Source organism: Lates calcarifer, linkage group LG10 (assembly GCF_001640805.2).
Source record: "Lates calcarifer isolate ASB-BC8 linkage group LG10, TLL_Latcal_v3, whole genome shotgun sequence".
Taxonomy (NCBI): Eukaryota; Metazoa; Chordata; class Actinopteri; family Centropomidae; genus Lates; species Lates calcarifer.
Window position 1 is genome coordinate 5,231,206 of NC_066842.1, and position 25,725 is coordinate 5,256,930.

The following is a 25,725-nucleotide window of genomic DNA, read 5'->3' on the forward strand; positions in this document are numbered from 1 at the left end:
CTGACAAAATCCTTGTAATCCGTAAATTCCTTAAAAACAATAAATATATTTTTAAAAATTTACCTTTAATTTTTTTTTAATCAAGTCCTTCGCCGGGCGAGCCGTGACGTCACCTACGTTCTAACAGCCGACGTTGCAGTCATGGAGGAAGTAAGAGGTGAGTGAGATTTTCTCCTTCATAACTCTTTCAAATCATCCATTTCATCGATATGCGTTTAGTTAGCTAGCGCTTCAAATATTTATTCACATTACACGATACCCGAGGAAGGTTTCCAGTGTTTTTAGACAACGCTGATTCTGAACATAAAGCTCGTTGTCAGCGAAGCATCCACATCATTATTTCAGCCCGGCGTTCTGTTTGTTCAATGGGAAGCTGTTTAAAGCAGCGCTGAGTGAAATAACATGGTGGCTTGGCCTTTTAACCACATATAAAAGAGCTACAGCTATACGCGCTTTTACGTGTTCATTTTATTAAAACAGAACAGGCTCAGTCTTTCGCATATGTGAACCTGCTTACTGTGTTTCTGTCAGTGAACGTTGCATCGTCAGCTGGCTGGTGTTACAATGTAATGTATCCTCAGTGGAATCTGTATATCCTGTTTTACTGTTTTATAATGAGGGCATACACTTAGTCAGGCGGTGGTTGAATATTTATATCTGTCATAATAAAACACGCCTTACTGAACTGCAAAAGCTGGTCCTATAGCTAGTTAACAAACCGGTTTATTATTGTCTAAACTGTATGCAATACGGAGAAGAGAACATGTTCTGGAAATTGTGCTTTGTTTTTTCCCCACATTTTTCCTTTCTTTTATTAGCATGTGGTAACAGTTTTTGAATAAGCAGACAGTGACAGCCACAGGAATGGTAACAAAAGAGAGTTGCTTTTTACAGTTATAAAGGATGCCCCTGCAATATTCTGGATTAAGTTTAATGATTATATTTAATTATCAAGGAATCTGCTGATTATTGATCAGTCGATTTGAATAAGTTAAGAAAAAGGTGAAAAATACCCATTTTAATATCACACACTCCAAATTAACATCTTCAGATATCTTGTTCTGTTCAGAAAAATAAAATTCACACACTAGAATTTGTGCCCTCCACAGTGTTTCCCCTTACCTGTGCTGTGCAAAATTATGCATGGGGGAAGAATGGGCTGGACAGCGAGGTGGCCAAACTGGTGATTGGTGGAGACCCATTAGCTGTCGTAGAGGATGGCAAGCCCTACGCAGAGGTAAGATACTGGGGATGTACTGGTTCATATCACTGGACTGGTCCTTGAGCAAGGCACTTAACCCCAGGCCCTAAACCTGTCTGTTGGCGATTACTGACAAATGTGGATATATAAATTGAATGAACATGTTTTTGACTACAAATTGTAAGCTGTGGCACAATGATTCTCACATTGTCTGCATTATAGGATCTTTAAGATTTTGAAATTTTGCTGTGGACAGTGTGAGACAGGTATTATTTCCCAGGTTTTAAATGTGGTGTTGTCCCTCATTATCTTGGCAGAGAGCCTCATGCCTTTCACAAGTCTTTATTTAGCTCCAGCAGCTCTGCAGGGTTTGTCATGAAGGTCATTAGTTCATGTTATGGCAGTGGTGACATTTTCACGTACCACAAGCCACATTAATGTCACATGTCAAGCTTTCACGGTTATCTACAGAGGGTATTATGGATGCCTGCAGCACATCATGTGACATATTGTTTAGCACGTCTGTGACTTGTTAGTTCTTGTCCTATTATTACCATAAATGTCAAGTCAGAAATTATTGTGACCCTTGGCTGTCTCTACATTTGTCCAGTGTTTTTTACTGGATAGATTTTAGATTTACATGAGAGGATATTGATATAAAGTAGGAGCGATAACATGGTTAAAAGGGATGTGTACATCATATGGCATCATGACAGGATTTATTCAAAAAGCATAAGTCACAGCCCAGGAGTTATCAAGGACACAGGTTAGAGAAACTGTCCTGGAATAGCCAGTGTTTGTCCACCAACAACTGTGTGTCCTTGAGAGACAGTATCCTTCATTTACGTTTAAAGCATTAGAGTAACACTATTATCCAAAGTGATTTAGGCTGAGTGAGATGGCTGGGATTTCTCTCTCCTTGCTGAGTATAAATCACTTTGGATTAAGCATTAGTTTCAACCTATCCGCCTGAAAGTAATGTCGTCTGTTCCAGTTGTGGATGGGCGCCCACCCAAAAGGCGATGCCCAGATTAAAGACAACAGGATCGCGCAGACCACGCTGGGCCAGTGGATCGCCCACTTCCCTGCCTGCCTGGGCTCCAAGGTGAAAGACACCTTCCAGGGTCAGCTGCCCTTCCTCTTCAAAGTCCTCTCTGTCAAAACAGCTTTGTCCATACAGGCCCACCCCAACAGGGTGAGTTGACAAACACACACACCTACACAGTGTTCAAATTCTGTGATTGGGAAATTGTTTAGCAGAGATTTTTTTAAATACACACAACAGTATACTATTCTCTATATTTAAATAAAGCTGAAGAAGAAGAGCTGTAAAACAAAAATCACCTACAGTTTTACATTCTGTCATTCTGCTCAGGAATTAGCTGCTCGTCTCCATGCTCAGTTTCCGGAGCACTATCCAGACAACAACCACAAGCCAGAGATGGCCATTGCTCTCACCCGCTTCCAGGGCCTCTGTGGCTTCAGACCAGTGGAGGAGATCCTGGGATTCCTTAAATGTGAGTCCCAAAGTCCCACGGGGTTGTTAGAGGATTTTTGATTGCTTTTGAGTAGCAACTGGAGGAACAAAGAAAAAAAAGATATAGTATTTTGGTGTCCAACCTGTAAATATACAGTATATTATATAAGATGGATGGGATTTGAGGAAGTACACTGGGTAAATGTTTCACAAAAGACAAATTCAAACAAACAATAAATTCATACCTTGTGCATGTGTCCATCCATCAGGTGTCCCAGAGTTCCGCGCTCTGGTGGGCAACGAGGCGGCGGAGGAGCTGCGATGCAGCATAGGAGATGCAGCTCGTACGAGCCAGGCACTGAAGAAGTGTTTCACCAGGATGATGAACTGTGAGAAGAAGGTGTTTGTGGACCAGCTCAACATGCTGGTGAAGAGAGTCACTGAAGAGGGTGAGAACAACCAGGAAATAAGTTAATTAGCAGAAAATAAATGTTAATAAATTCTGGGTTTTAATTAGCTTCATCAGTAAACACTCACACAAATACAAACACACAATCAACAAGTGTACATGCACATGCACTTCCTGTATTTGCTCATTGATAATGCTCATTGGAGTGGCTATCACATAAGAAAGAAGGAAAGACGTAAAAAAAAAAGTAAAGCTCATACTTCTTGTTAAACTGAATTATTTTCGAATATCTTTTTTTGAAATTGTAATAAGGAATTCAGGATTTGCTGTGAGTGGGTGTTAGACTCTGACATTTAACCCTCAGAGGATTGCCCAATGTCTCACTGTGTGGCAATAATCTTTTTGTTTGATCATAGTCAACAATCTGGTATCTGATGCAAGTGTATTAGAAAATGAGCTTTTTACCATTTGAAAGCAGCCACAAAGTTGTGGTACTGAAGCACAAGTGACACATAACACAAGTATACATAAACTACTACAGTCCTACATGCTGTTACAGAGAAATATCTCTGTTTTAGCAAGTTAAATGATCACCCCCTGTAAGGATTTTTTGAAAATGGGTAGTTTACTGCCAGCATCCTCAAACCATGTAATTTTTATTTATATAGCCCAAAATCACAAATTGGCCTTAAATGGCTTTACAGTCTGCACAGTGTACAACCCATCTATCCTTCAACCCTAAAAGCTCAGAGTTGTATAAAAGCCATCAAAAAACTGAGATGCATTAATATTTTAAATTTAAAACACACTTGAACGAGTACAGGTCAGTTATTCTGACATGTTTTACTGACACAGTCACACTCACATCACATGTTCGACCCCTGCAGGTGCAGCAGGGAAGGACACATCAAGCAGCAACGGTGACCTGTTGCTCCGTCTCCACTCCCAGTATCCAGGAGACATCGGCTGTTTCTCCATCTACTTCCTCAACCACGTGGTGCTGGATCCAGGCCAGGCCATGTTCCTTGGAGCCAATGAGCCTCATGCTTACCTTTATGGAGGTCAGCAGGTGCCTTTTGTTTGCATTCATGAGATCAACACACATTAGATCTTATCCAGACTGAATTAGAACGAGCACATTCCAATGTCCCTGCAGTGCTCCTGTATGATAGAGAAGCAGCAGGTGACATATTTGAGGACAAGGCAGGAATTACTCTGTATTTTTCTTGTTGTCAAACATCTTTGTCTACTTACACTTAGTACTTTCCGACTTCCCTAACCTGTCTGTGGCACTCAGTCACAACCCCATTGGTTGATGTAAATCTTTAAAAGAATGTCACAAATATGTGGTTTCATTTTTAAAAGAGCCTCAGTAATTTTCTAAAACAGCTGGGTACTGTGGCTTTAAACAGACTCTTACTCAAACAGGCTCAAATAGTGCATTTTTTGATGCTACTTTTAGTTGCAAATTGACACATATTTGGTGCACTGGTGAGCATTTATCACAACAGTGTGTGTGTGGGATTGAATCAAAATAAACTACAGGGCATAATGAAGACACGTGTCACCCAGTGTAATGGTGTGACTCATTAATGTGTTTTAAATTGTTTTTGGACAATAATAGTACAAAGGAATAAGAAATATCAGGCTTTGGATACAAAGGAAATGCTTTTTAGTAGGATCAGTTTGTTTTTTGTTTTGGTCCTTCCAGGATTTAATGACAATAAGAAAAATGGAGATTAGACATTTGAGACTTTTTTTTTTCAGTTTTTGTGTGTCCATTACTAGACACTGAAATGTGATATTCTATACATTTTTTAAGCTTAGAAACTTTTCAGATATCAGAAATGTCAGCTGGACACTTTTCTATGCTGTCAGTCCCTTAGAAACACACTCAAAGTGCTTCTCTCTGGAGTCAGCATTCTGTATATAGAAAAATATAGCAGTGTCTTCACTAAGAGCTGCCTCAGCAAACTAAAATGCAGTGCAGCTATAAGACAAACTGTTGATGTTTAGTTCACCTTTGTCTTTGGAAAATTGGCAGTCTTGCTTTTTGCTACCACTGTCTCTCCACCCACATATTCACACATATTCCTGCAGTTGAGTGTGAGTTCACACACATTGTCAAAAGGCGTTCTCAGAAGTCACAGGCTGTAAAAGTATATAAGGCAAGTGGAGGAGAAGAAATAGCTCCTGGAAGCCATTGAACATCACAGGCTGATTGCATGTAACATTGTAAGAGTATCTAGGAATTGATTGTTCCATTTGAAGGAGAGTTGACTGCCTAATCTGCTTATTTAAAAACTTGATTTCCTTTTCTGTCTATTCATCCATCCATCCAGACTGTATCGAGTGTATGGCCTGCTCAGACAACACGGTGAGGGCCGGCCTCACACCGAAATACATCGACGTCAACACGCTGTGTGAAATGCTGAACTACAGCCCTTCCTCCGCCAGCTCCAAAATCTTCCCATGTGTCCAGGACGCTTCAGACCCCTGTGTGTCCCTGTACGACCCCCCAGTGCCAGACTTCACTGTCATGAGGATACAGGTAGGAAAGTTGATGATTGCACTGGTAGGTTTATACCAGAGGCCTTTTTATTCTAAGTTTGATTCATGAGTTTGAAGAATCACAAATGTACAGACAGGACAGACAGTGTTTCACAGAAACAACAGTCTGACAGCAAGCCAACATGAACAGGACCAGAACCCTGAAACCAAAGCAGCTAATTGGAAATTCATCCATCATTTTCCCTTTTTTTAATTTACACTTTTCCCATTGTTCCATGTTGACACACCTTTTTCCCAACACACCTGCTAACTCCTACTTGCAGGGACAGCCTCAGTAACTAATCCCACAAAGCCAGCCTACATAATACCTGGGCATTGTTAAAACCTGAATTGAATGTAGCAAACAATTATGTTATTTGTTACACCTGTGGTTTTCCTGCTGTGACATGCCATAATGTTGGTCATGAAAACAGTCTGTTTTGGAGACCTATCTACAAATGAATAACCCAGATGGTTTCAAAATTGTCATTGAATTTCACATAAGAATATCACACATTAACTTTCATGTAACCTAAAAAAACATTTTCCATTTGAATTTAGGCATTTTAACACAAGTGGACACAGACTGATGTGTTAAAAAAAAATTTAAATATTAGTTGGATATACAAACATGCTGACCTTATTCTGTCCCGTTCTTTGTCCAGGTCCCACCCTCGGTGAAGCAGTACACTGTGGCCCCGGTCGACAGTGCCAGCATCCTCCTGGTCATCGAAGGCGACGCCACGGCAACCTCTGTCGCTGCTCTCTCTGATGTCACACTGAGGCGGGGCACCGTCCTGTTCATCTCGGCCAATGAGAGCGTCTCCCTGCACATCACTTCCCCGTCTGGGATGAACATGTTTCGAGCCTGCTGCCTCTTGTAGTTGTGAGTCTGTGTCTGTGTGTGAAACCTCATACTACCTGTTTGTTTCCTCTCTGGTTTGACTAAGCAAGGTCTAGACTGCGTTATGGATTGAGCCCGATGACTGATGTGCACTTTTGAGTAGGTAGTATGTTAAAAGGAACTTTCAGACACAGTGTTGATGCCCAACTGTGCCCAATGCTCCACCCCTTTCCCAAACTCAGCGTGTGGACTGCTGTGTCACCCCTCTATACCAGCAGTAGTGTTCTTTAGCTTTAAAATCCAGCAGTAAACCATTGCTGCTGGATTTTAACTGGATTTTAACCACGTTTTCTTACCTGTTGTGGTGCAAGTACAACTTTCAACATTCTCCACAGAAAAAAGGGGAGGACATACAAACCCAAAATGCTTGTTAGGTGCTGAACAAGAGACACATTCTAAGAATAACAGTAAAATAAACACAGTTTGTCAGTTTATTAGGTACACCTAGCTAAAACTAATGCAGTCCAATACAATCCTGCAATAAATCCTCCTTCACGATGGTTATAGTGTTCACTTATTGTTGAAATTGTTTTAGAGAAGTGTTGATTCAATTTAATGGTCATTTTGGAGGATGTAGTTTGTGGTGCTGTAGAACTGTATAGCATTATACAGAGAAGTGTTTCTGTTATTATCCTTCCTTCATTGACAAATGGGCTGGACATAACAATAGACAGATCTGTCAGTATAATACAATACAGCTAAACAAACTGCAACCTCCAAACTGTTCCTTTACTCTGCATTAATTAGCTCAGCTAGGTGTATCTAATAAACTGGCAAGTGAGCATATGTCTCCAACACTGAACAATACCCTATACATTTATATACTGTTTGGATCATTTAACCCACATCATGTTTGTGATAAAGTTCAACTGATCAAAATGTTGAGCATTGACATTAATACTAATCAATAAACCATGTGGTGACTTTGGGAGCTCTTCAGTGTTCCAGACATTTTTACTTTTTGCTCCAAGTACACTTACAGCTGTGGGCAGCTGGGGTACAGAGAACACTCACTGGCAGCGACTTATTCAAACAGCAGGGTGGAGGATATGTTTACACTGGTGCAGTACACCACCACTCACTGCTTTGTACAACTACAATACCACCTTGTTGATGACTGAGCATGTCTGTTCACTGGGCCAGAAGCTGTCTTCCCCTGGGATCACTGGTACAACTACCCTGTTTTATCATTTTAACTTTAGCTTGAGCTAGTAAATATCCACCTTTGAGGAAAAATATTACATCGTTAGTATATCAAGTTGAGAGTATATAGTGTAATACTGAGATGCCTGTGCATGTTTTATTTAGAGCAGTAATACTAGAGAGGGATTTCTGTCTTGACTGTGATAATGGTACAAGCCACGCCAGTCAAAATGAGTGTTACTGCTTTTAACTGTTACCAGCGCATGTTTATGGTCCAGAAACTTCTCATCAAAGTAGTGAACAGTCAAAAAGATTTAAAAAAAAAAAAAAAAAAAAAAAAAAACACAAAACAGGAGCAAACAAGAAGGGGCCACTAACTTATGAAGCACGACTACTTGGGAATCAAGAATGCATATGGATTAAAACTTCTTGCTCTGTAGGACTAAAAATGCACTATTGCTGCTTGTTGCATACATAACACAATCTGACCCGAGTTAACACGTCCACGTCTTGTACATTTGTACAACAAAATGCTGCATTCAGTTTTATAATATATATATAATTATAGGAACAAACTTGTCTGTATTTCTGAGTATTTGAAGCCAAAATTTTCAGGACTTTGTATGTTTTGTTGTTTGTACTGATCCATCAATATGAAACATTACATACTAAGAGAAAAAAATCCCCAAACTAACTGTACTATAAAAGCTTTACCTGTACATTACAAAATCATGGAGTGACTGGTTTAACGTGACAGTGTAATCTTTTCTGGTGACCACTTTCCAACATGTTGGATTCAGTACTGTAACTAGATTATATTTGAGTATGGTGCAAACTTCTGCGTAATATTCCAGTTCATACCAGGGTCGATCTCAATTCAATCAATCATGGAGTCATGGATTTTCTTGTAATAGTTTTTATAAGCTATCTTGAATCAAATATTTGAAAATGAATGCTCTATCAGCCTGCCAACCTACCAGTGACTAAATATCTCTATAGTTTGACCTGAATGAATGACCACAGTGTATTGAGCTAACCCTGTTAAGGCTTTTACCTACTTCATGACCATGTTAGTGATGTGGGTTGATCTCCAAGCTTGTCCCGAATATAGATGCACTAAACCTTTAGTTATTTGTTGTTGCTAAAACTGCTGAACAATGGAAGAATATTAAGAGATTAGAAGGGTGTTAATAGTTAAAATCACTGCATCTTTTTTGATTAAACAACCATTACCTCAAATTCACCCTTCCATATCTCTGTAGAGCCTCCAGTTCTGTTTGTCAACAAAACAGCCTACTTGCCATCTTTCTCAAGTGTTTCAATTCAGTGACATAGTCTTGTAGAGGTCATTGATTTTGAATTTTAACTTTTAATTTAACTCATCTTTGTTACTGATGTTATTTTAAGTCACCTTTTAGTTTTAATACTGTACGTCCACAACTTTGCACAGAGGTTATTTTTTGGATTTTTAGGGGTCTTTTTTCCACTTTTAACTCATGTCCTTCAAATGCACACAAAGGCCACAGTGTTTTAGCTTAATTATTTTATTTAACTATTGTGAGATGATTTCTTGGAATATTTCTCTAGTGAGGGCATGGTTTAGCATTTTTGAATATGGTGATGCTGTAGCATGGGACTGAAGAGAACATGTATGTACAAGTGGTTTAATAAAGCCTTGTTCTGTTACTACACTGTCTGAACTCCTTATGTTTTGTGCTGTGTCTGTACACTTTAATAGTTTAAACCATTGAAGGCTGATTAAATAAGTTTACTGAGTTATCTGGATAACTTTGCTGAGTAAAACCTGAAACAGTTCTTTTTACATCAGACCAAGGTCCAAATTTTTAACTTTGTGAACTTTCTTGACATTAGAGAAACTGCATGGAAATAGTTGATCATCTTGTGGTACTGAGATGGTACGAGTATTTTACTGCTGCAGCTAATGCTTATTTTCAGTATCAATAAATCTGGGGATTCTTTGCATTTTATATAAAACATCAGATCAGCCCAAGGTGACATCCTCAGATGTCTTGTTTTGTCCGACCAACAGTCAAAAACTCAAAGATATTCAGTTTATGATCATGTACGACAAAGAAAAGCATCAAATCCTCACTTCTGAGAAAACGGAAACAGCGAAACGTTTGCATATAAAATGACTAAAATGATTATCAGACTAGTTGCAGATTACTTTTCTGCCCTTTGAACTAAATTGTTACAGTTCTACAGTATTTCATCTATAATTTAGCCATATAATGAGGTCTAATGATAATGTAAAATATCCTTTGTGGTATTGATTTTAGCCATATCTTCCAGACCTACTTTAAATATTCAGGACTAATAAGCAATGCAGTGTGTAATTTGGGACACTGTGTAGAAATACAATATATTTATTAGCAGATTTATGTACCTCCAATAAAAATATTATGCAGACCTCCTTAAAACAATAAAAGTACACACATTTTTTTCTGTAACCAAACAGCAGTTAGTCTAAGGTTCAAGTGCTGCACTCAAGTAGTACAGAAGGACTTCCAGATGTGGATTTGTTGTGTTTTTACCTTCTCTGTTTGCACTAGAAGAACAAGACACACCTCTTGTTTTGTGCCACAAAGTAAAGCAGTGGGTTTCATAAGTTCTACCATGGGGCACACACAGAGGCTGCCAGTCTTCTGCATTAATAACTTACTGATGTAAAGTATTTTATAATCCTTTAAGTTCTCCATTACGGTCCTCTGCTTTGCTCTCTGTGACCTTCACTGTCTGTTTGAAGTACTCCCACAGGGGGCGCTGTCCTGGCATCGTACAGGGCACTTCGGCTTTGACAGCTGTGACAGCTGGCTTGCTTTCCATCGTATCCAGAGTAAACATATGCTTACAAACCAACTCTGGCGTCGGTTTAAGCACACTATAGAGAGCCTGCAATGCCCGCACATCCTCCAAAGCATCATGGGCCTTGTAGTTCACACCCAACAGCTCCTTCACCAGATTCTCCTGTCGAAAGCTCTGGAGGCAGCGGTCCTTCAGCATCTCACGGGCCAGTGGCAGAGTGTCAACGCAGCCTGAGATTGAAGACTCAAACTCTGTTCTGAGGTCATGTTCATCCAGAGCTCGAGCCAGCAAAGGACAGTCAAAGCGACGAATGTTGTGGCCAACGACAAGTGGGCGCCCCAGCATTTGAAGGAACGCAATGAAGGAGACCAGGACCTCTCGAGGGGAGTTGGTGAGGACAAGCTGCCGATGGAGGTACAGCTTCTGTCTGCGGACCCTGAAGCCAGTCACCTTGGTTGCTCCTCGCTCCATTCGACACCGAGGGATGATGTAGAGGTTGAGTGAGTGGCCCCCGCTCACTGCAGCCAGCTGGACGATGTCACAGCTCTGACCTAGTTAGATAAAACTGAGCTTCAGAGGATTTTTCTCTGGGAAGACTCACCAGACACTGGGTGTTAAAGCAGTAAATGAGAAAGCTTTTATGAAATGAATGTAGGCTGTCATGTAATCAACAATTAAGCATGGGGGATATGGGTAAAATCATACTATGACTCACATTATGTCATGATGATATAGTAAATTACCCAGAAAATCAAGTGGAAAACTGTTAATGGACAAAATAAGCAGACCCACAGGACTGTAACACACCTGGAGATGTAAAGGGTAAAACAATGGTAAAGTCTCTGATGGCAGCCATATTTATATGGTTTCACAGTACATCGTCATAGTTATATATAGTCTTGGGACCACTTCTAATAACAATTATGATAACTAATGATGAATCCTTAGAGACTTTAGTTTGACAGCATATTACAACAATCAACAGCTGCTCAGTGGAGGCAATTAAGATGGGCTAATTTAAAAGCCTTAGGACCGACTGTATACTGTTGTCAAAATCGCAGTCAAACCCAGTCAAACCTGAACCCACATCCATGATACACATATTTCTGGATTCAGTGTGACTTACACTTTCTGAGTATATATTTACTTCTGGTGTACATTGCAAACAAACGTCCATAAAGCCGCTTAAGGAAATCATAGGAAAAAAGAACATAACTGCAGAACTTGGCTGAGCGCCATCACGTTTTAAAGTTTACTTCAATATTATAGAAAGCCACTAGATAGTTATCAGTACATCCAATATTATACAGCAAACAGGGACTGAACAATTGCGAATTCGGCGTACGTAATTTTCCAAAATGTGGACGAATATAGGGTAAAAAGGGGAACTCAAATTGTAGTCATAAGAAAATCATGAGTGCTCTGATGCTGTGGTGAAGCCAAGTACGGACACAACAGGAAACAGTGACACCATTACCATGAAGTTTTATCTGCCACAAGTCACATAACAGTGCATGACACGTTCTCTTACCCAGTCCTGTTGTCTCCAGGTCAAAGAAAACCAGCGACTGTCGAGACTCCTCAGCTCCGTCTGACTCTGAGTTTTGCATCACGCCGCGGCTTCTACTTTCTAAAATCTGACTGTGACACTTGGGTTTTATAAAATTAACTAAAATAACTAAACAAAGACTGGCTGGATTCTCTGGCAGTGTGTAGGTAGCTACATGATGCTACACGGCGTCCGTAAAGACTTCTATTTTTCATCCCATGAACATTTTCCCTCCATGTTTTTAAACACCTGCGTAGAGACACCCCCAACCGGAAAGCCAGATTTTTCAAAATAAAAGCCCAATTGAAGACGAGCGCATGAAAGAAAACGCACATAAGCAAACAACTAAACTATGTTGATATTTCAGTTGTTATTCATTTAAAATTATGCTCATGCTTCCAAAACATGAGCATAATCTATGTACATCCCTGTAATATCTTGATGTGAGATTTACCACAGCATGTTTAAGTTGGGCTGTGAGGGATGTTCCTGAAGCTTCAGTTTATGTTTGCTGAAGTAGTTCATGGGGGATTTTGAGGTCTGCTTTGGAAAATTGACCTCTTGAATGTAATTATACTGAACAAACATCAACATGTTTATATTAATAAATAATGAGTACAGTCTCAGGGAAGCATCTGTTCATGGCTCACTTAAAGACAATATGTTTATGTACTGTGTATGATACTAATGATGTCCACTGTGTATTTATGTGACAGAGTTTTGCTGTAAACCTCTACATTTAAAGACACAGACTCACTTCTTATTAAACTATATAAATATAGGTAAAACTACCCGAAGCAAAGGACTTGCAAATATAAGTTATATGTAAATATTGTTAGATAATTGAGAGATTTTTATGCTAAAACCAACACAAAGTTTTTTGTTATACAAATGAGCAAAGACAAACCTATTCTTAAACAATATAATATGTGGAGAGAGTTCTCACCCTGAAAAAATACTGAGGCGTCTCAAAGGATTAAATAAAAGTTTAATGGTTCTTAACTGGAAAGAGTATAAGACATGTTACAGTACATTAGAAAACAAAGCAACAAAACAAAATAATATAAATCAAGATACAGTATGAACACAACATATCTGTGAGGTTAGGATGAAATGTGTTGTCCCTGATCATAAGAAATTTCATCTAACATTTTTTCTGGATGTTACAAATGTAGGTCTGTTCAGCCAGCTGAGTGTAGATGATGAGTAAAAAACTGCAATAAAAAGGCAAATTCTTTAAATAACATATTTTGTTTTCAATCAGGTTTCTTAAAACACCAGGGTTGCCCTGTAGATAAATCTGTTGACATCACATGGTCGAGGTTTCCACGTCTCGTATAGCTCCTGCAGCATCTTGGCGTCCTCCACGGCATTGTGGGCGTTGTAGGTCTTTCCCAGGAAGTGCCGGACCAAGTTCTCCTGGGAATAACTGGCCAGACCACGATAGAGGCCCTTGCTCAACAGGAAGGTATCCAGAAACCCAAACACCACCTGCTGGAACTCCTGCCGGAGGTAGCACTGCTGCAGTACTCTGGTGAGCACGGGCATGTCAAACCGCTTTGCATTGTGGGCCGCCAGCAGCACGGGGTGGCGGAAGGAGCGAAGGAAGGCGATGAAGGAGGTGAGAGCCTCAACGAGGGGGATGGTCTTCACGGGAACCCCGCGCAGAAACAGGCCATCCTTTCTGACGGTGAAGCCCGTGACCTCTCTGGCGCTCTCACTGAGGGTGCGGCGGGGGAGGATGTAGGCGTTAAAGACCCGCTCTCCACAGATGGCTGACAACTGGATGATGTCACACACATCGGTGTCTGAAAGTAGAGGAGGAACAGATTAACACGCTGCTCATTATTGAGGTTTATCTGCATTTCTATGAGATCTACTGACAATGATGAGGTGATATGTGATGTAAATCTATCTATCATCATTTAACTCCTTAAGAGAGATTTGCCTGGCATTATTTTAAAGCTGATTACAGATTGGCTTTGTTGTCAAGTCAGCACGATATTACCCTCTAAGTACAACTTGTTGACCATCACTTAGCAACGGATCACAATATTCTTCATGAAGCATCTTTGGTGTGAACTGCTGATGTGTTCTTTCTCTACACTCCTCAGAGATCAGCTGACAGAGTAATTTTTCATGTCTGGGTGGGTGGATATATGTCACTGTTGGTTATTCATCTGTGCAGCCGTGGTGTGCTCATACTTAACGGCACATAAAAGAGTTTTCTGTTATGAAATCCTGCCAAAAATGGCAAGGTAATGACTGAGTCATTTTACACACCCACACACAGTCAAAACCACAGACCCAGGCGCTTCACTCTGAAGTCACAATGAAATCAGTCCTCTCAGCATCAAGTTTCAGCCACAGTGTTGCTTAAGACCAACTATGACAGGAAGGATAATTTTAACCGTTAAACTCCACAACCAGGATGGCAGATGATAATTATTTCCATCATCAGTTAATCTGCCATGTACTGGGTGTATTAGTTGATTAATCTTTTGGTCTTTGAAATGTCAGAAACCAGTTTCTAACATAGTTTCCAAGGGCTGTTCAAATTACCATGTAGTCATTTGATCCTTTGTTATATAAATATATTGATTTAAGGCAGTAGCCAGTTTTTCCATTCAGCCTTGCCAAACTCACAGTGTATAATGTATACGATGATTCTATCTGTATGTCCCAGCTTTCGTGTGAGCCTGTCATTCAGTGGAGGCATCCTGTGGCCGCCACAGGAAGAGCATCTCTGGCTGGTTTGTGGTTTAGCACAGACAAATTCTCTATCATGAGATCTCATTGGTTCAAAGCATAATTACATTTCCAACAGAGACAGATGTTAGATTAGAAACCAACAGAAGTAGAAACTGAAACGTGCTCTTATCTTTCTTATCCTATGAAGGCTCCACCTGATGCGTGCCACCTGCACTTATATAACAATTAATCTTTATGTAGCTATGCTGGAACATTATGGTGGAACCACTGAGGACAATACACTTCTATCTGGGCAGAAAAAGTTGGTTGATGTTAGACCTAAAACAGTGCTGGAAGGTACAAAAATACTTAGGGAACAATTTTTAGGTACTTTACTTTGAGGTACTTTACTTGCTCATTTGCATTTTCTGCTGCTTTATACTTCTACTCTACAATTCAGGCAGATATTGTAGTTTTTACTTCATCACATTGACTAATAACTTTAGTTTCTACACTGTGATATTACTACTTTTAGTTTTACTTTTAAATGATCCACAGGATTAATGCTGATCAAAGATAAAAATAAAAGAACATTTTAGTCATGTTGTCAAAAGTGCCATCTACACAGTGGAAGTGGACCCTGTGCTAAATAAGATCTACTATTTGTAAGATCAAACTAAACCTTAAAACTCAAAAATAAGAATTTATATAAAATTCCAAAAACAATATTTCAAATATATGTTCAAAATGATTGCTTATTGTATCACTGACTGGTCAAATAAGGTCAATAAAAGGTATAATAAAAAAGGATTAATAAGCAGTTACCTAATCCAGTTGTTTCCAGGTCGAAGAAAACGATGGGTTTGTTATCAGACATCTGAAAGTTTAAAGAGACATTTTGAGGTTAGAATGAACTCATACACCCAACTGTCAAATCTTACAGGTCTGACAAATCATTTTAAAAATAACAGTCAAGTATTAAAGCAGCCATTCATAACAACAATGTAAAGTTACTGGAAAATAACGGATAAAGTGTGGCAGAGTAAAGTGTAAACTCACCGTGTTTAGAGCTGGATGTGGTGTCGGTTGAGTGCTGTGACAGATTTCATGTGAAGTCAGCTGTTGTAACCTCGGTTCATCATGTACCAGCTCAGGGTGGGACCCAACAGGTGATTCACCGCCACAGCAAGCTGCACCTCTACACTCAACTCCACTTTCATTTTAGTGGAAGAGAAACTCGATGATTTTTTTCTCCCTCTCTCTCTGTCTCTCTTTCTTTTTCGTCCTTTTTGGTGAATCAGTGCTCGGTCATGTTGCTCTGGTCGTCCGTGAACGTGTCACATTTGCAAAACAAAAGAGTTTGTTTGAAGACAGAATCTTCCGCGCTGTTCGTTTAGTTTCAGTTTGACCAGGTGGAGGAAGGAGAGGCTTTTGTTTTGGTAACGCGGCGGTCGCACGGTAAACTTGTGTTGGTTTCAGCAATAATTAACTTCTAGACGTGATAAATCAATTAATACGTCACAAATTAAAAAAGAAAAAGAAAAATGCGTTTAGCATCAAATCATATTAAAAGCGGCCATTCTGAAGGCATTCAATTTCTGTTTCCGCGAATTTCAAATGAAAAGACAAAGAGTCATGTTTTAAATTCAGCTCATTTCTTCTGTCAGTCAAAACTACTTAAGATGAAGATATTAGGGTTCCCCCTAGATCACCTAAAACAGGTATTGAGACTCTACTCATGCACTAACTCAACAAATCCCTTACTGGGATTATTCTAATAATTAATAAAGTAAAAAAGAAAAAAAGAAATAAATTACCAGAGTGATCCAGAGTGAGTAACCGCAACTGAAAATATAAGTTTGTTTGTTGACAAGAAAACTGAAACTATACATCTTATACTGAAAAGAAACTCAAATGTGAGATATTGCCCCAAGGAAGACACACTGGAAATAATGAAAAGTTGAAACTGACGTTGTTTAAAATCCTACAAATGCACATTTCTGTCAGGCAAAAATATTACACAACTCATTTGTGTTTGGCTGCAGTTTTGCTTTTTTAATAAGCAGATGAATTTTCCCCCATAAAGTCTTTTTTTCTTACAACCATAGACATGTTTGTATCATTAAAAAAAAGAAATATAACACAAATTGCACCTTATACATAACCGTGTCCAGAGTGGCGCAGACAAAGAGACACAACGCTTTTCTTTTTTTTCCGCTTCGTAGCACAAACATGACAGACCGAGTGTAGCCTGTTAAAATGTTGCCATGATTAATAGTAGATAATGAACCGTACACAGGATAATATATCCTTTTATAACACCTTTTATAACAGATTCTTTTAAACCAATGTACACCCCAAAAGCATGATCATAAATAGTACATACACTGTGTATAAAAGAGGAACAAAAACAACCAGAGAAAGCAGAGCATGCCTTCCAGTGACAGGTACATTCACTTTTTCTTTTTTTTTCTTTTTTGTTTTTTGTTTTGTTTTTTGTTTTTTTTGCAGAATGCCATATCGACAGCCTGAACATGTACAAATACCAGCTTAAAGATATTTGACCAGGAATCAGTTTTGTCCTTTCAGCTCACCTCTGAACTACTGTTTTTTTTTTCTTCTTCTAAACAGGTCTACAGTTAATGTTATAAAAAGACAACACATTGCAAGTCTCCACACCTGCATTAAAACTGAGATCAGCACAGTCTTCACTGAGACTTCCAGCTTCAAGGAAAAAAAGTTGATTAACACTGATTGTGTTGGTGAGATTGGAGCAAAAAGTCGCCCAAAAGGTATCTGACCACAGACGCAGCAAGCAAGGAGAGATATTGCAGCTTTAGTACAGAGACATCATTGCTGTTAAGCTACTGAGTAGGCTCATAAAACAGAATATTACACTGATACTGTGTGGACAGAGACAGAAAGAGAGAGTAAGATTATGCAGAAACACGAGGACGGTCTGAGTTAGGTGCTACTTGTTTTTGTCTGGTTAAAGGCAGATTAAATGCTACTTTTCACAGCCAGAGTCGGGAGAGAAGAGGATGGAAGAGCAACTGTCGTGTTTGTTAAAAGAGAAGAAGAAGAGAGTATTTTGGATGGCTCAGAGGACAACGTGGACGGTTTGAGTGAGTCAGTGAGTGCATGAGTTTCCCCACAGGTGCAATGAAACTCAGACGAATGAAATATTTCGTCAGTCTCAATTAGTTTTAGTGTCAAAGATTTCACACACTTATAAGAATAATATTTCAGGGGGGAAACACTGGTGTATGTGCGTGTAGAGACAACTACACATGCACAAAGTGGGATCTGATACAGTGGCAGGAATTATTCACTCATTCATTCAGACATGCACACACACATATTTTAGACTGGAAAGAAAAAATGGCTTTCATCTGAACAAAAATAAACCATGAAACAATATTGACAACAAAAACATGACATCTTTGATATCAATAACAACACCTATAATACAGCAATAATATATATATTAAAAAATTCAAGTCCTGACAAAGTAACACTGATGTTTCTGAACAAAACAAGAAGGAAAAACAGAAAGCTTGCAGGGGAAAGGCAGATACAAAACACTTATGGCTGACTGGCATTTTGACGCATCAGGTCAAGTACGCGTGACACCCAACACATAGCACAGATCGACAGCTTTTCCTTCTATTATTTCCCAAGAGTATAACCTGAGGACACCCAAAACTGGCTCTGTTCATTGTGAAACAGGAAAAGAGAAAAAGTCAAATGACAGGAAACTGAACGAAACCAGCACAGAAATAAAAGTGGAACCTCAATTCCAGACACTTCACTTTGCAAAACAAAGAACAGGAAATAGAGACTAATCAACAATGAACGACCCAGGAGCAGCACTGTACACTTTTTTCCTCTGTAACATAATAATAATAATAATAATAATAATAATAATAATAATAATATGTAACATACAGCTGTGACATATTTCTGTACAGTTTCTTCAAACTGACGTAGGAAAAAGTGTGATGGAGAAGCATGCAGCCTCTTGGCTGGTGTGTCCTGTGTAAACGTGAAAAGCAGACTTAGCTTGGCGCTGGTTACAGACAAAAATGTCCGCCAGTTCAGTCAGTATGGCTACATTTCTTCTGGGTGGCTTCTACCACCTGCCCACATGCTAAAAAATAAAGACAGGGCACTATTAGATTTGGCTTTGCAGGTGTGGGTTTTATCTGTGTCGCACCACCTGTCCTTCCCTTCCTCCTCCTCTTCTCCTTCTCCTTCTTCTTCTTCATCTTCTCTCTCCTCTAACTGACCCCTGGTGCTCCAGCAGGGGTCAAACAGCACTGAGTTTAGAGAGTCAACAAATTTTTCACTTCACTCTTTCTGCTTTAGTCATCAGTCTTCCTCCTTCAACTCTTGTTTTGTCCCTCTGCGTAATATTTCCAGTCTTCTCTTCTTTTATTCCCACAGCTTTCTGCTTTGACTGGACCAGGGGAAGAGGGGGTTGGGCACTGAGGGGGAGGCAGCAGGCGACACTGGGCATGAACCTTGCCCCGTGACCAGCCTCGTCCAACCCCAGACTCTCCCTCCTCCTGTTCTCGCACCACCCTCCTGAGCTCGAGCAGGCGGAGGCGGCCGGCGTTCCTTCCCTCCTCAGCTTCACACCATGAACTCGTTGCTGCCGTACAGAACCAGCTGCTGTGGCCCCGAGCTGAAGTCCGACTCCCTGCGGTGGCTCCCCGAGGGCTCGCGCGGTGAGCTGCGGCTCAGCCTGAGCCTGTGCTGGGTCTTGCCGGTTCTGTGACCCCCCTCTGCCTCGGCCAACGGGGTACCCAGACCACAGGAGGTGAGCAGGGGCCCAGAGGAGGAGGAGCGGAACCGGTAGTGAGGGGATGGAGAGCCGGACGCATTAGAGGAGAGCGAGGAGGACGGGTAGTAAGAGGAGGAGATGGTAGAGGTGGAGTCCGCTGAATCCTGGGAGTCTGGCTGACGGCGCAGAGGTCGTCTGGTTTTTGCCTCTGACTTCCTGGAGCGATAAGTGCCGCGCTCTGTGGAGAGACAAAGCAGCAGTGGTAGAGAGGTGTTAAATACAATTCACCCCATTTACACTGGATAGATATCTGTTAACAAATGTAACTAACAGGAGATAAAAACACAATATAATTAGCAGAACGTATCTGTTTTAATTAAGCAGTTAACTTTAATTAACTTGAGCAGTGTGTACAGTGTGCTTGATGAGTTTGATTCTAAATACTTTGAGTTGCCAGCACCTTCTGCAATGAAACTAACATACACACATGTTCAGAAATGCAGTTTAACACACACACACACACACACCAGAAGGGTCAGAGGTGGCTCCCTTGGTTTCCATGGTGATATTCTCGGAGCTGTCTGCTGTCCCAATGGAGGCCTCAGATTCAGGAGTCTCGTCGTCGGACGCCCGTGGCTCCAGGATCAACATCTCATATGTCAGCTCCTCCCTAGCAACACACACACACATACACAAATTACAGATCAGATCATTTACATATAAACCTCTGGGCATTTATCAGAGCATGCAACTGTGTGTCTCTAAAGTCTCCATGTAACACGCAGCAGCTAAGTAATGACTTGTATCACAACAGGGAACGAACAGTCAGTCACTTATTGAGTGATGCATCTGCTAAAATCTCAATTATTCTCTGGCTGGCAGGGATGGAGAATGAGTGATTCAGATGACTTGAGCTTCTTCAGAGGCTTTTTCCCCCAATTACAGTATGTCCCTGCAATAAACAACAGAAAAACATCTGAATAATCCACCCAGAGAGACAACATACTTCTCTTTCTGCAGACTCTCGATCTGCTCGGTGAGGATTCGCTCCTCCTGCTGCATCGCCAGCTGCTGCTGCTCGTTCAGCCCGGCCTCTGCTGGTTCCTCTCCTCCTCCTCCTCCACCTCCACCACCTCCTCCTGCACTCTCTCCGTCCACCTCAGAAGGTGCTCGGGGGCTGAGAGGAGGCGAGGGCGCGTGGGTGCTGGTCTGTCGAACGCGGCTTTTGCTCTGCAAGTTCACACACATAGAGAGTGTGTGTCAGAGGAGGTAATAATAATCGGTTTGCTGTGACAGTGACAGTGATGAAGCACAGACAGTGAACTCGCTATAGTCACAGTTGGATGTTTTGACCACATTTAAACTAACTATACAGAGGATGTACTGACCACATTTCACAACACCACTGCTAAAAAACTATGAGGTCTGCTGAATATCACGGTGCACACACACAAACACACCTTCATCCACACACACACACACACACACACTCACAGGTAGGCGTTACCTTAAGTTTAGCTGTGTTAGGCTGCATGTTAATACGTTGTGAAGCAGAAACAGAAAGCAAAGAGTGGTCAGTGGAGCTACAGTCTGAGTGTTGCTCTTTCTGAACGCTCAACACAAATAAACATTACCTGAGACTGTAAAAAAACACAGTACACACCTAATTTGACTAATTTTATTTAGAGACATGAAAGAGGAGCCTTCATCAGTCAGGAACAGTAGTGCTAGTTGTACCAAGCTGTTAGCTTGGTTTTCTTTCCACAGGGCAGACAAAACAACATCACCACAATGGAGACTCTTTGGACAAATAACTTTACACAAACAGCAGAGGCACATAATGGAGCGTACTGTCAACACAGTTAGCAGTAGCTAGGTAGATTAGCTTCAAAATTTAGCTGTAGTTAATGCTCAACAGTGTGGCTAATTGTAATTAGCTAATTCATTTACCTGAATAACAACTGTTATATATATATATATATATATAATATATATATATATATATATATATATATATATATATATATATATATATTTGCCAGTGTTAGATAGGCTACTGCTAAAATACAGCTGGCTCACAAGCAGAAATGGGACCAAGTTAACTTAAGAACCAAGTAAGCATGTTATGGGAGAATTTAGAGGAATCCGTGCCACACAAAACCTGGCAGGAGCAATGGCTGTGTCTACACAGCGCCATGTTAGCTTGTGAAAGCCTGAGGCATTTCAAAACTATGCAAATAAACTCAGTGGTGTCATGTTCAGTACATTCAGTAAACCTCCAACACAGCTGCCACTATTCATCACCTGAATAACCTTTATAACAATATCAACCTGCTTTTAGAATAAGTGTACAATAAATGTACAAAAACTCTTTTCTTTGGTGGCAGTTGCCAACCAGGTGCAGGCAGAAATAGTTTTAACATTTGGGTTTAGCTTGTGGGCATAAAGAGTTACTCAGGAAAGTAAAACTGTTGAGCAACTACACAACACAACTAGGCAACTTCTAATAAAACAGCAACAAATGCACAGAGTCAGACACCCAGAAGAGAACTAGTTTACAGACAGACGTGATGAGTACTGTGACTGGACGTTACAGACAGTATGAGTGGACGGAGTAAATAGACTGATGGACAGGACAGGACTTGACAGGACTGGACTGAACTGGACTGGACTGGTGGTGGGCGGGCACATGGAGTGACAGGGGCATACATACCGGGGTGGCAGTGCGGGTTATGCTCATAAACCTAACAGCAATTAGTACAGGTTTCTGGAAGGAGGGGTGGGGGAAGGGAGGAAGGAAGGACAGATCAGGGTTAGGGACCTGAGATGGTAATCACGTAAGCAAGGGTTTGGTGATTTGCAGGTTAAAAGATTTCGAGACATATGGGTTAAAACTGAGTTAAATTTGTGAGTTGTTTTGACATCTAAGTCAAGGCTGGATTACCAGCTGGGCAGACACTGTCCAGGGGCCACAAGAGCCCCAGGGTTGCTCCATATCAGTTGGTCCTACATAAACTTAATTGTTTTAAGTTTATTTTGTGGTTGTCTGTTGAAAAGTGTACATTTTTTAACTGTGTCAAGTTATTAACAGTCAGGGGATGTAAAGTAAAGGTTGCATTATTCTATTAGAGGAGCATTATTTTCATTATCAATATGTATTTGTTGACTCTGACTAAAATGTCAGAAAATAGTGTAAAAAGTTTACATATTCAAATAGAAATTTTGTCTGACAAACAGTCACTAGACTAACTAAATGGTTTCTTTTTACAGCAGGGGTTCAGTAGGGGCTGAACAACAAATTTAAGTACTCAGATCCTGTATTTGAATACTTAAGTAAAATACTGCATCAAAATGTACTAAGGCCAGGGAGAGATGCTCTCTGCTCTCTCCATGTGCACATGACAGAATCAGCAACATCTGGAGCCTTTTGTGCAAAGGGTTTTTTTTGTTTTTCAAAATAAATTGTATATCCTGAATATGAGCAACATCATCATTCACAGCTTTTAGTCACAGTTTCCCCCCCACGTCAGTTGCTCTTAGTTAATTTTTACTCTTTATACTCCATCCTTTTTCTTTTGTACATGGACATTGTTTTACTCTGAATAAAAAAAATGTTTTTTTGGGGAGCTCCTGAGAGTCCCTGCTTACCATCTGCTGTGACTTTAAGTAAGCTAGATAAGGGTAGGAACATGTAGATAATAGAGAGGTATTAGTCAGTGAGGTCGGGGTTGTTGTACATGTAGCCAAACTGAAGGTGAACTTGACGTGATTTTTCAACAGCAGTATATATTGTATACAAAGTTACTGTGTCCTGTTGTGTGGTTTTTCCAGCTTTTTTTCTTGTGTAACAAATACACAAGAAAATCTATTGATGAAAGATGCAAATAAACACAGAGGAATGGACTCCTGCCATGGCCGTGTGAAAACCATGCCAGCTGCTCGTGGAGCTGATAACTATCACCATTTAAACAATGAGTGAGAGGAACAAGTAGGAAAACATCCACCTCAATGACAGGCAGTAAGGATTATTCAAACTAACAGCTTCAGCATATTGAGTAGTTATCACAGAGGCTTGTTGACAGACCACTGACAGCAGCTACAGTCTGGTCTTACCATGGATTTCCTGATGTGGGTCAGTCTGCTCTTGGCTTTGCTCTCTGCAAACTCCAGACTGCTGATGTCCTTTAGACGAGCTCTGTATTTTCTCATCTGCTCGTTGATGATAAGCTCCACACACCTGCAGGGAGAGATGCATTTAGACCAGAACAGGTGTAGCATAGAGGGTTGTATTACTTACAATGTATTACTTTTGTTTTGTTTATTTTTGTTTTAGTTCATATTTGTGCAGTTTAGAGTGAACTATGCTGAATACAAGCCCTGTCTGATGATTTTGAGTGTTAATTTGCAAAACTTGAGTTTTTAGTTAAGGCCAGTGAACGTACGCGGTGGTTTTGCTGATGTCTTGGACGCTCTGCAGCGGGTCGATGGTATCTGGGCAGCGGAGGATGCAGGGAGCGAACACGATGGCGAGGGCGTTGGCTGACATCCTGTTAGTCTCCTCCTGCAGGGCGATCCTGTAACACACCACCATATAATCCTGTTAATTCTTGTTGATTCTTAGAGAATATGACACCCATTCCCAACATACACAACACTGAGAGGATGGCATGTGACCGAGACGGCTACTTCAGAGCGTTTGATAATCAGAGAGAAAAAAACAAAGGGAGTCTGAAACCTCTGCAGCCAAGATTTTTAAAAAAGCTGACTGCACAGACGCTCTGCTCACAGGCAAAATCATCCCTCAGATCTTGTTTCAAACCTAATTTTCAGACTCAGGCTGTCTTGCCTGAGGTTCTACCACCAATGTTGATTTTTATCTCATCTCTTACCTGACCAGATGGAAGATGAGGCGCTCCAGTGTGCTAAGATGTGTCCTGCTGAGCTGGTCGATCACCGAATACACCCCTCGGATCACCTCCCGCTTGTCTGGCTGACCTGAACAGAGAAAAAAAGAACACACACACAGAAATCATCAAACTGACTCTCGGCTGCGAGGAACCTCTGGACTGAGAGACAGTAAAAAAGCAGTCACTGAAAGGATGGTCATTATGAGCTTACCCATGGCCCTGAGGAACTCCTCGTACAGTTCAAAGGTCATGAGCGGGCTGGGCAGGTCACGCAGCCACTGTTTGAGAACGCTGGCAATGACGTGGATGTTGTAGTCGTCCAGATTCACACTGTTCACATCTGGAAGAGAGAGATACATTCAGAGATATGATTCATGTTTCTATTTTTCTGTATGCAGTATACAGTATTTACAAGTAGCAGTAATAGTAGAAGAAGTAGCAGTAAAAGTAGTGGTAGAAGAAGTAGAAGCAGCAGCAGCAGTAGACCTGGTAGTCGTAGTACTAACAGTAGTAATGTAATAACTCAGTGGAGAATGAACGTCACTTGTATGAGCACACAGACGTGAAATGAAAACGTGTCGGTCTCACCTGTGTCCAGCCCCTGACGGAGTTCTTTGATCTTATTGGTGGAGCCCGACTTCCTGTAGATCCCCTCTGTGTAGAGGCCGTGCATCTCGATGTAGTTGATGAGCTTCTCCACCAGCTGTGGCACCGTTCGCTCCTCGCTGGTCAGACGGGACAACTCCACGCCAAACTGCCGAGACGACAGCTCCGGATCGTACTTATATAGACAAAGAGGAACGCAGAAATACGACAACAAACAGCAGAGTTTATAACTGTACATAATAAGAGTAATGAGTACAGATGGATACTTTCACCTAGAGGACCTAAAGGCAGAAATCAAACCAAGAAAAAGAAGAAATGTCTGTAAATTTCTTTTTTAATTAGACAAAGCTTTTGTTATTAAAAAAAACATGCTCTTGAAGTTGTGTCATTTGAGTTTTTAATTATTAAATTTACATCTTACAGAGACTATCTATGTAGACAGTGGCTTCAGAAAGACTGAGAAAAAGAACGAGAGATTTCAGTTTTTGATTTTTAAAACATGTTTTCATGTTTTGTGTAGTGTAGATTGAAGAGCAAAAGATCAATTTAATCAATTTAAAACTAAATCTACAACACAACAGAGTGTGCAAAAAGTAAAGGGGTCTAATACGTAAGGCTGAAGTCGTCTGAATATGAAATAAATGTGACATACAGAATAAAATTTCATTTAGTTTGA

General features: G+C 40.5%; 3 protein-coding genes across 16 annotated transcripts in view; 1 reads left to right on the top strand and 2 right to left on the bottom strand.

Moving 5' to 3' along the window:
• Positions 1–87: 87 nt before the first annotated feature.
• Positions 88–8,034, top strand: mpi (mannose phosphate isomerase). Its single transcript, XM_018675847.2, has 8 exons — positions 88–157; positions 1,110–1,237; positions 2,196–2,396; positions 2,577–2,718; positions 2,948–3,127; positions 3,975–4,148; positions 5,430–5,638; positions 6,303–8,034. The coding sequence occupies exons 1-8, from the start codon at positions 142–144 to the stop codon at positions 6,519–6,521; spliced, it is 1,269 nt and encodes a 422-aa protein (XP_018531363.1). The 5' UTR covers positions 88–141; the 3' UTR covers positions 6,522–8,034.
• A 144-nt stretch (positions 8,035–8,178) lies between these two features.
• Positions 8,179–12,319, bottom strand: plex9.2 (PML-like exon 9.2). Its single transcript, XM_018675820.2, has 2 exons — positions 12,042–12,319; positions 8,179–11,061 (listed from the first exon to the last, which is right to left on the bottom strand). The coding sequence occupies exons 1-2, from the start codon at positions 12,118–12,120 to the stop codon at positions 10,382–10,384; spliced, it is 759 nt and encodes a 252-aa protein (XP_018531336.1). The 5' UTR covers positions 12,121–12,319; the 3' UTR covers positions 8,179–10,381.
• Positions 12,320–16,790: 4,471 nt separating this feature from the next.
• LOC108883012 (unconventional myosin-IXAa) overlaps positions 16,791–25,725 on the bottom strand; it is a 130,744-nt gene continuing 121,809 nt past the window's right edge. For 9 of the 14 annotated variants that reach the window (XM_051073176.1, XM_018675850.2, XM_018675851.2 and 6 more), the window contains 10 exons: positions 25,032–25,224; positions 24,655–24,783; positions 24,426–24,531; positions 23,979–24,110; positions 23,650–23,773; positions 22,250–22,303; positions 21,044–21,064; positions 20,543–20,766; positions 20,064–20,206; positions 16,791–19,774 (listed from right to left, as the gene is read on the bottom strand). In XM_051073176.1, the coding sequence (XP_050929133.1) occupies positions 19,386–19,774; positions 20,064–20,206; positions 20,543–20,766; positions 21,044–21,064; positions 22,250–22,303; positions 23,650–23,773; positions 23,979–24,110; positions 24,426–24,531; positions 24,655–24,783; positions 25,032–25,224 (1,515 nt within the window). In that variant the 3' untranslated portion in view covers positions 16,791–19,385. The remainder of the gene's footprint in view (positions 19,775–20,063; positions 20,207–20,542; positions 20,767–21,043; positions 21,065–22,249; positions 22,304–23,649; positions 23,774–23,978; positions 24,111–24,425; positions 24,532–24,654; positions 24,784–25,031; positions 25,225–25,725) is intronic. The other 5 variants (XM_051073177.1, XM_018675853.2, XM_018675861.2 and 2 more) reach the window with 2 other exon arrangements.

Excerpts from the sequence above, each read along its gene's own strand:
- plex9.2 (XM_018675820.2), bottom strand. The coding sequence starts at position 12,120 with ATGCAAAACTCAGAGTCAGACGGAGCTGAGGAGTCTCGACAGTCGCTG. Across the intron at positions 11,062-12,041 it reads CCTGGAGACAACAGGACTGG|GTCAGAGCTGTGACATCGTC; the intron begins GTAAGAGAACGT and ends TTATCTAACTAG.
- mpi (XM_018675847.2), top strand. Across the intron at positions 3,128-3,974 it reads GAAGAGAGTCACTGAAGAGG|GTGCAGCAGGGAAGGACACA; the intron begins GTGAGAACAACC and ends CGACCCCTGCAG. Across the intron at positions 4,149-5,429 it reads TCATGCTTACCTTTATGGAG|ACTGTATCGAGTGTATGGCC; the intron begins GTCAGCAGGTGC and ends CCATCCATCCAG.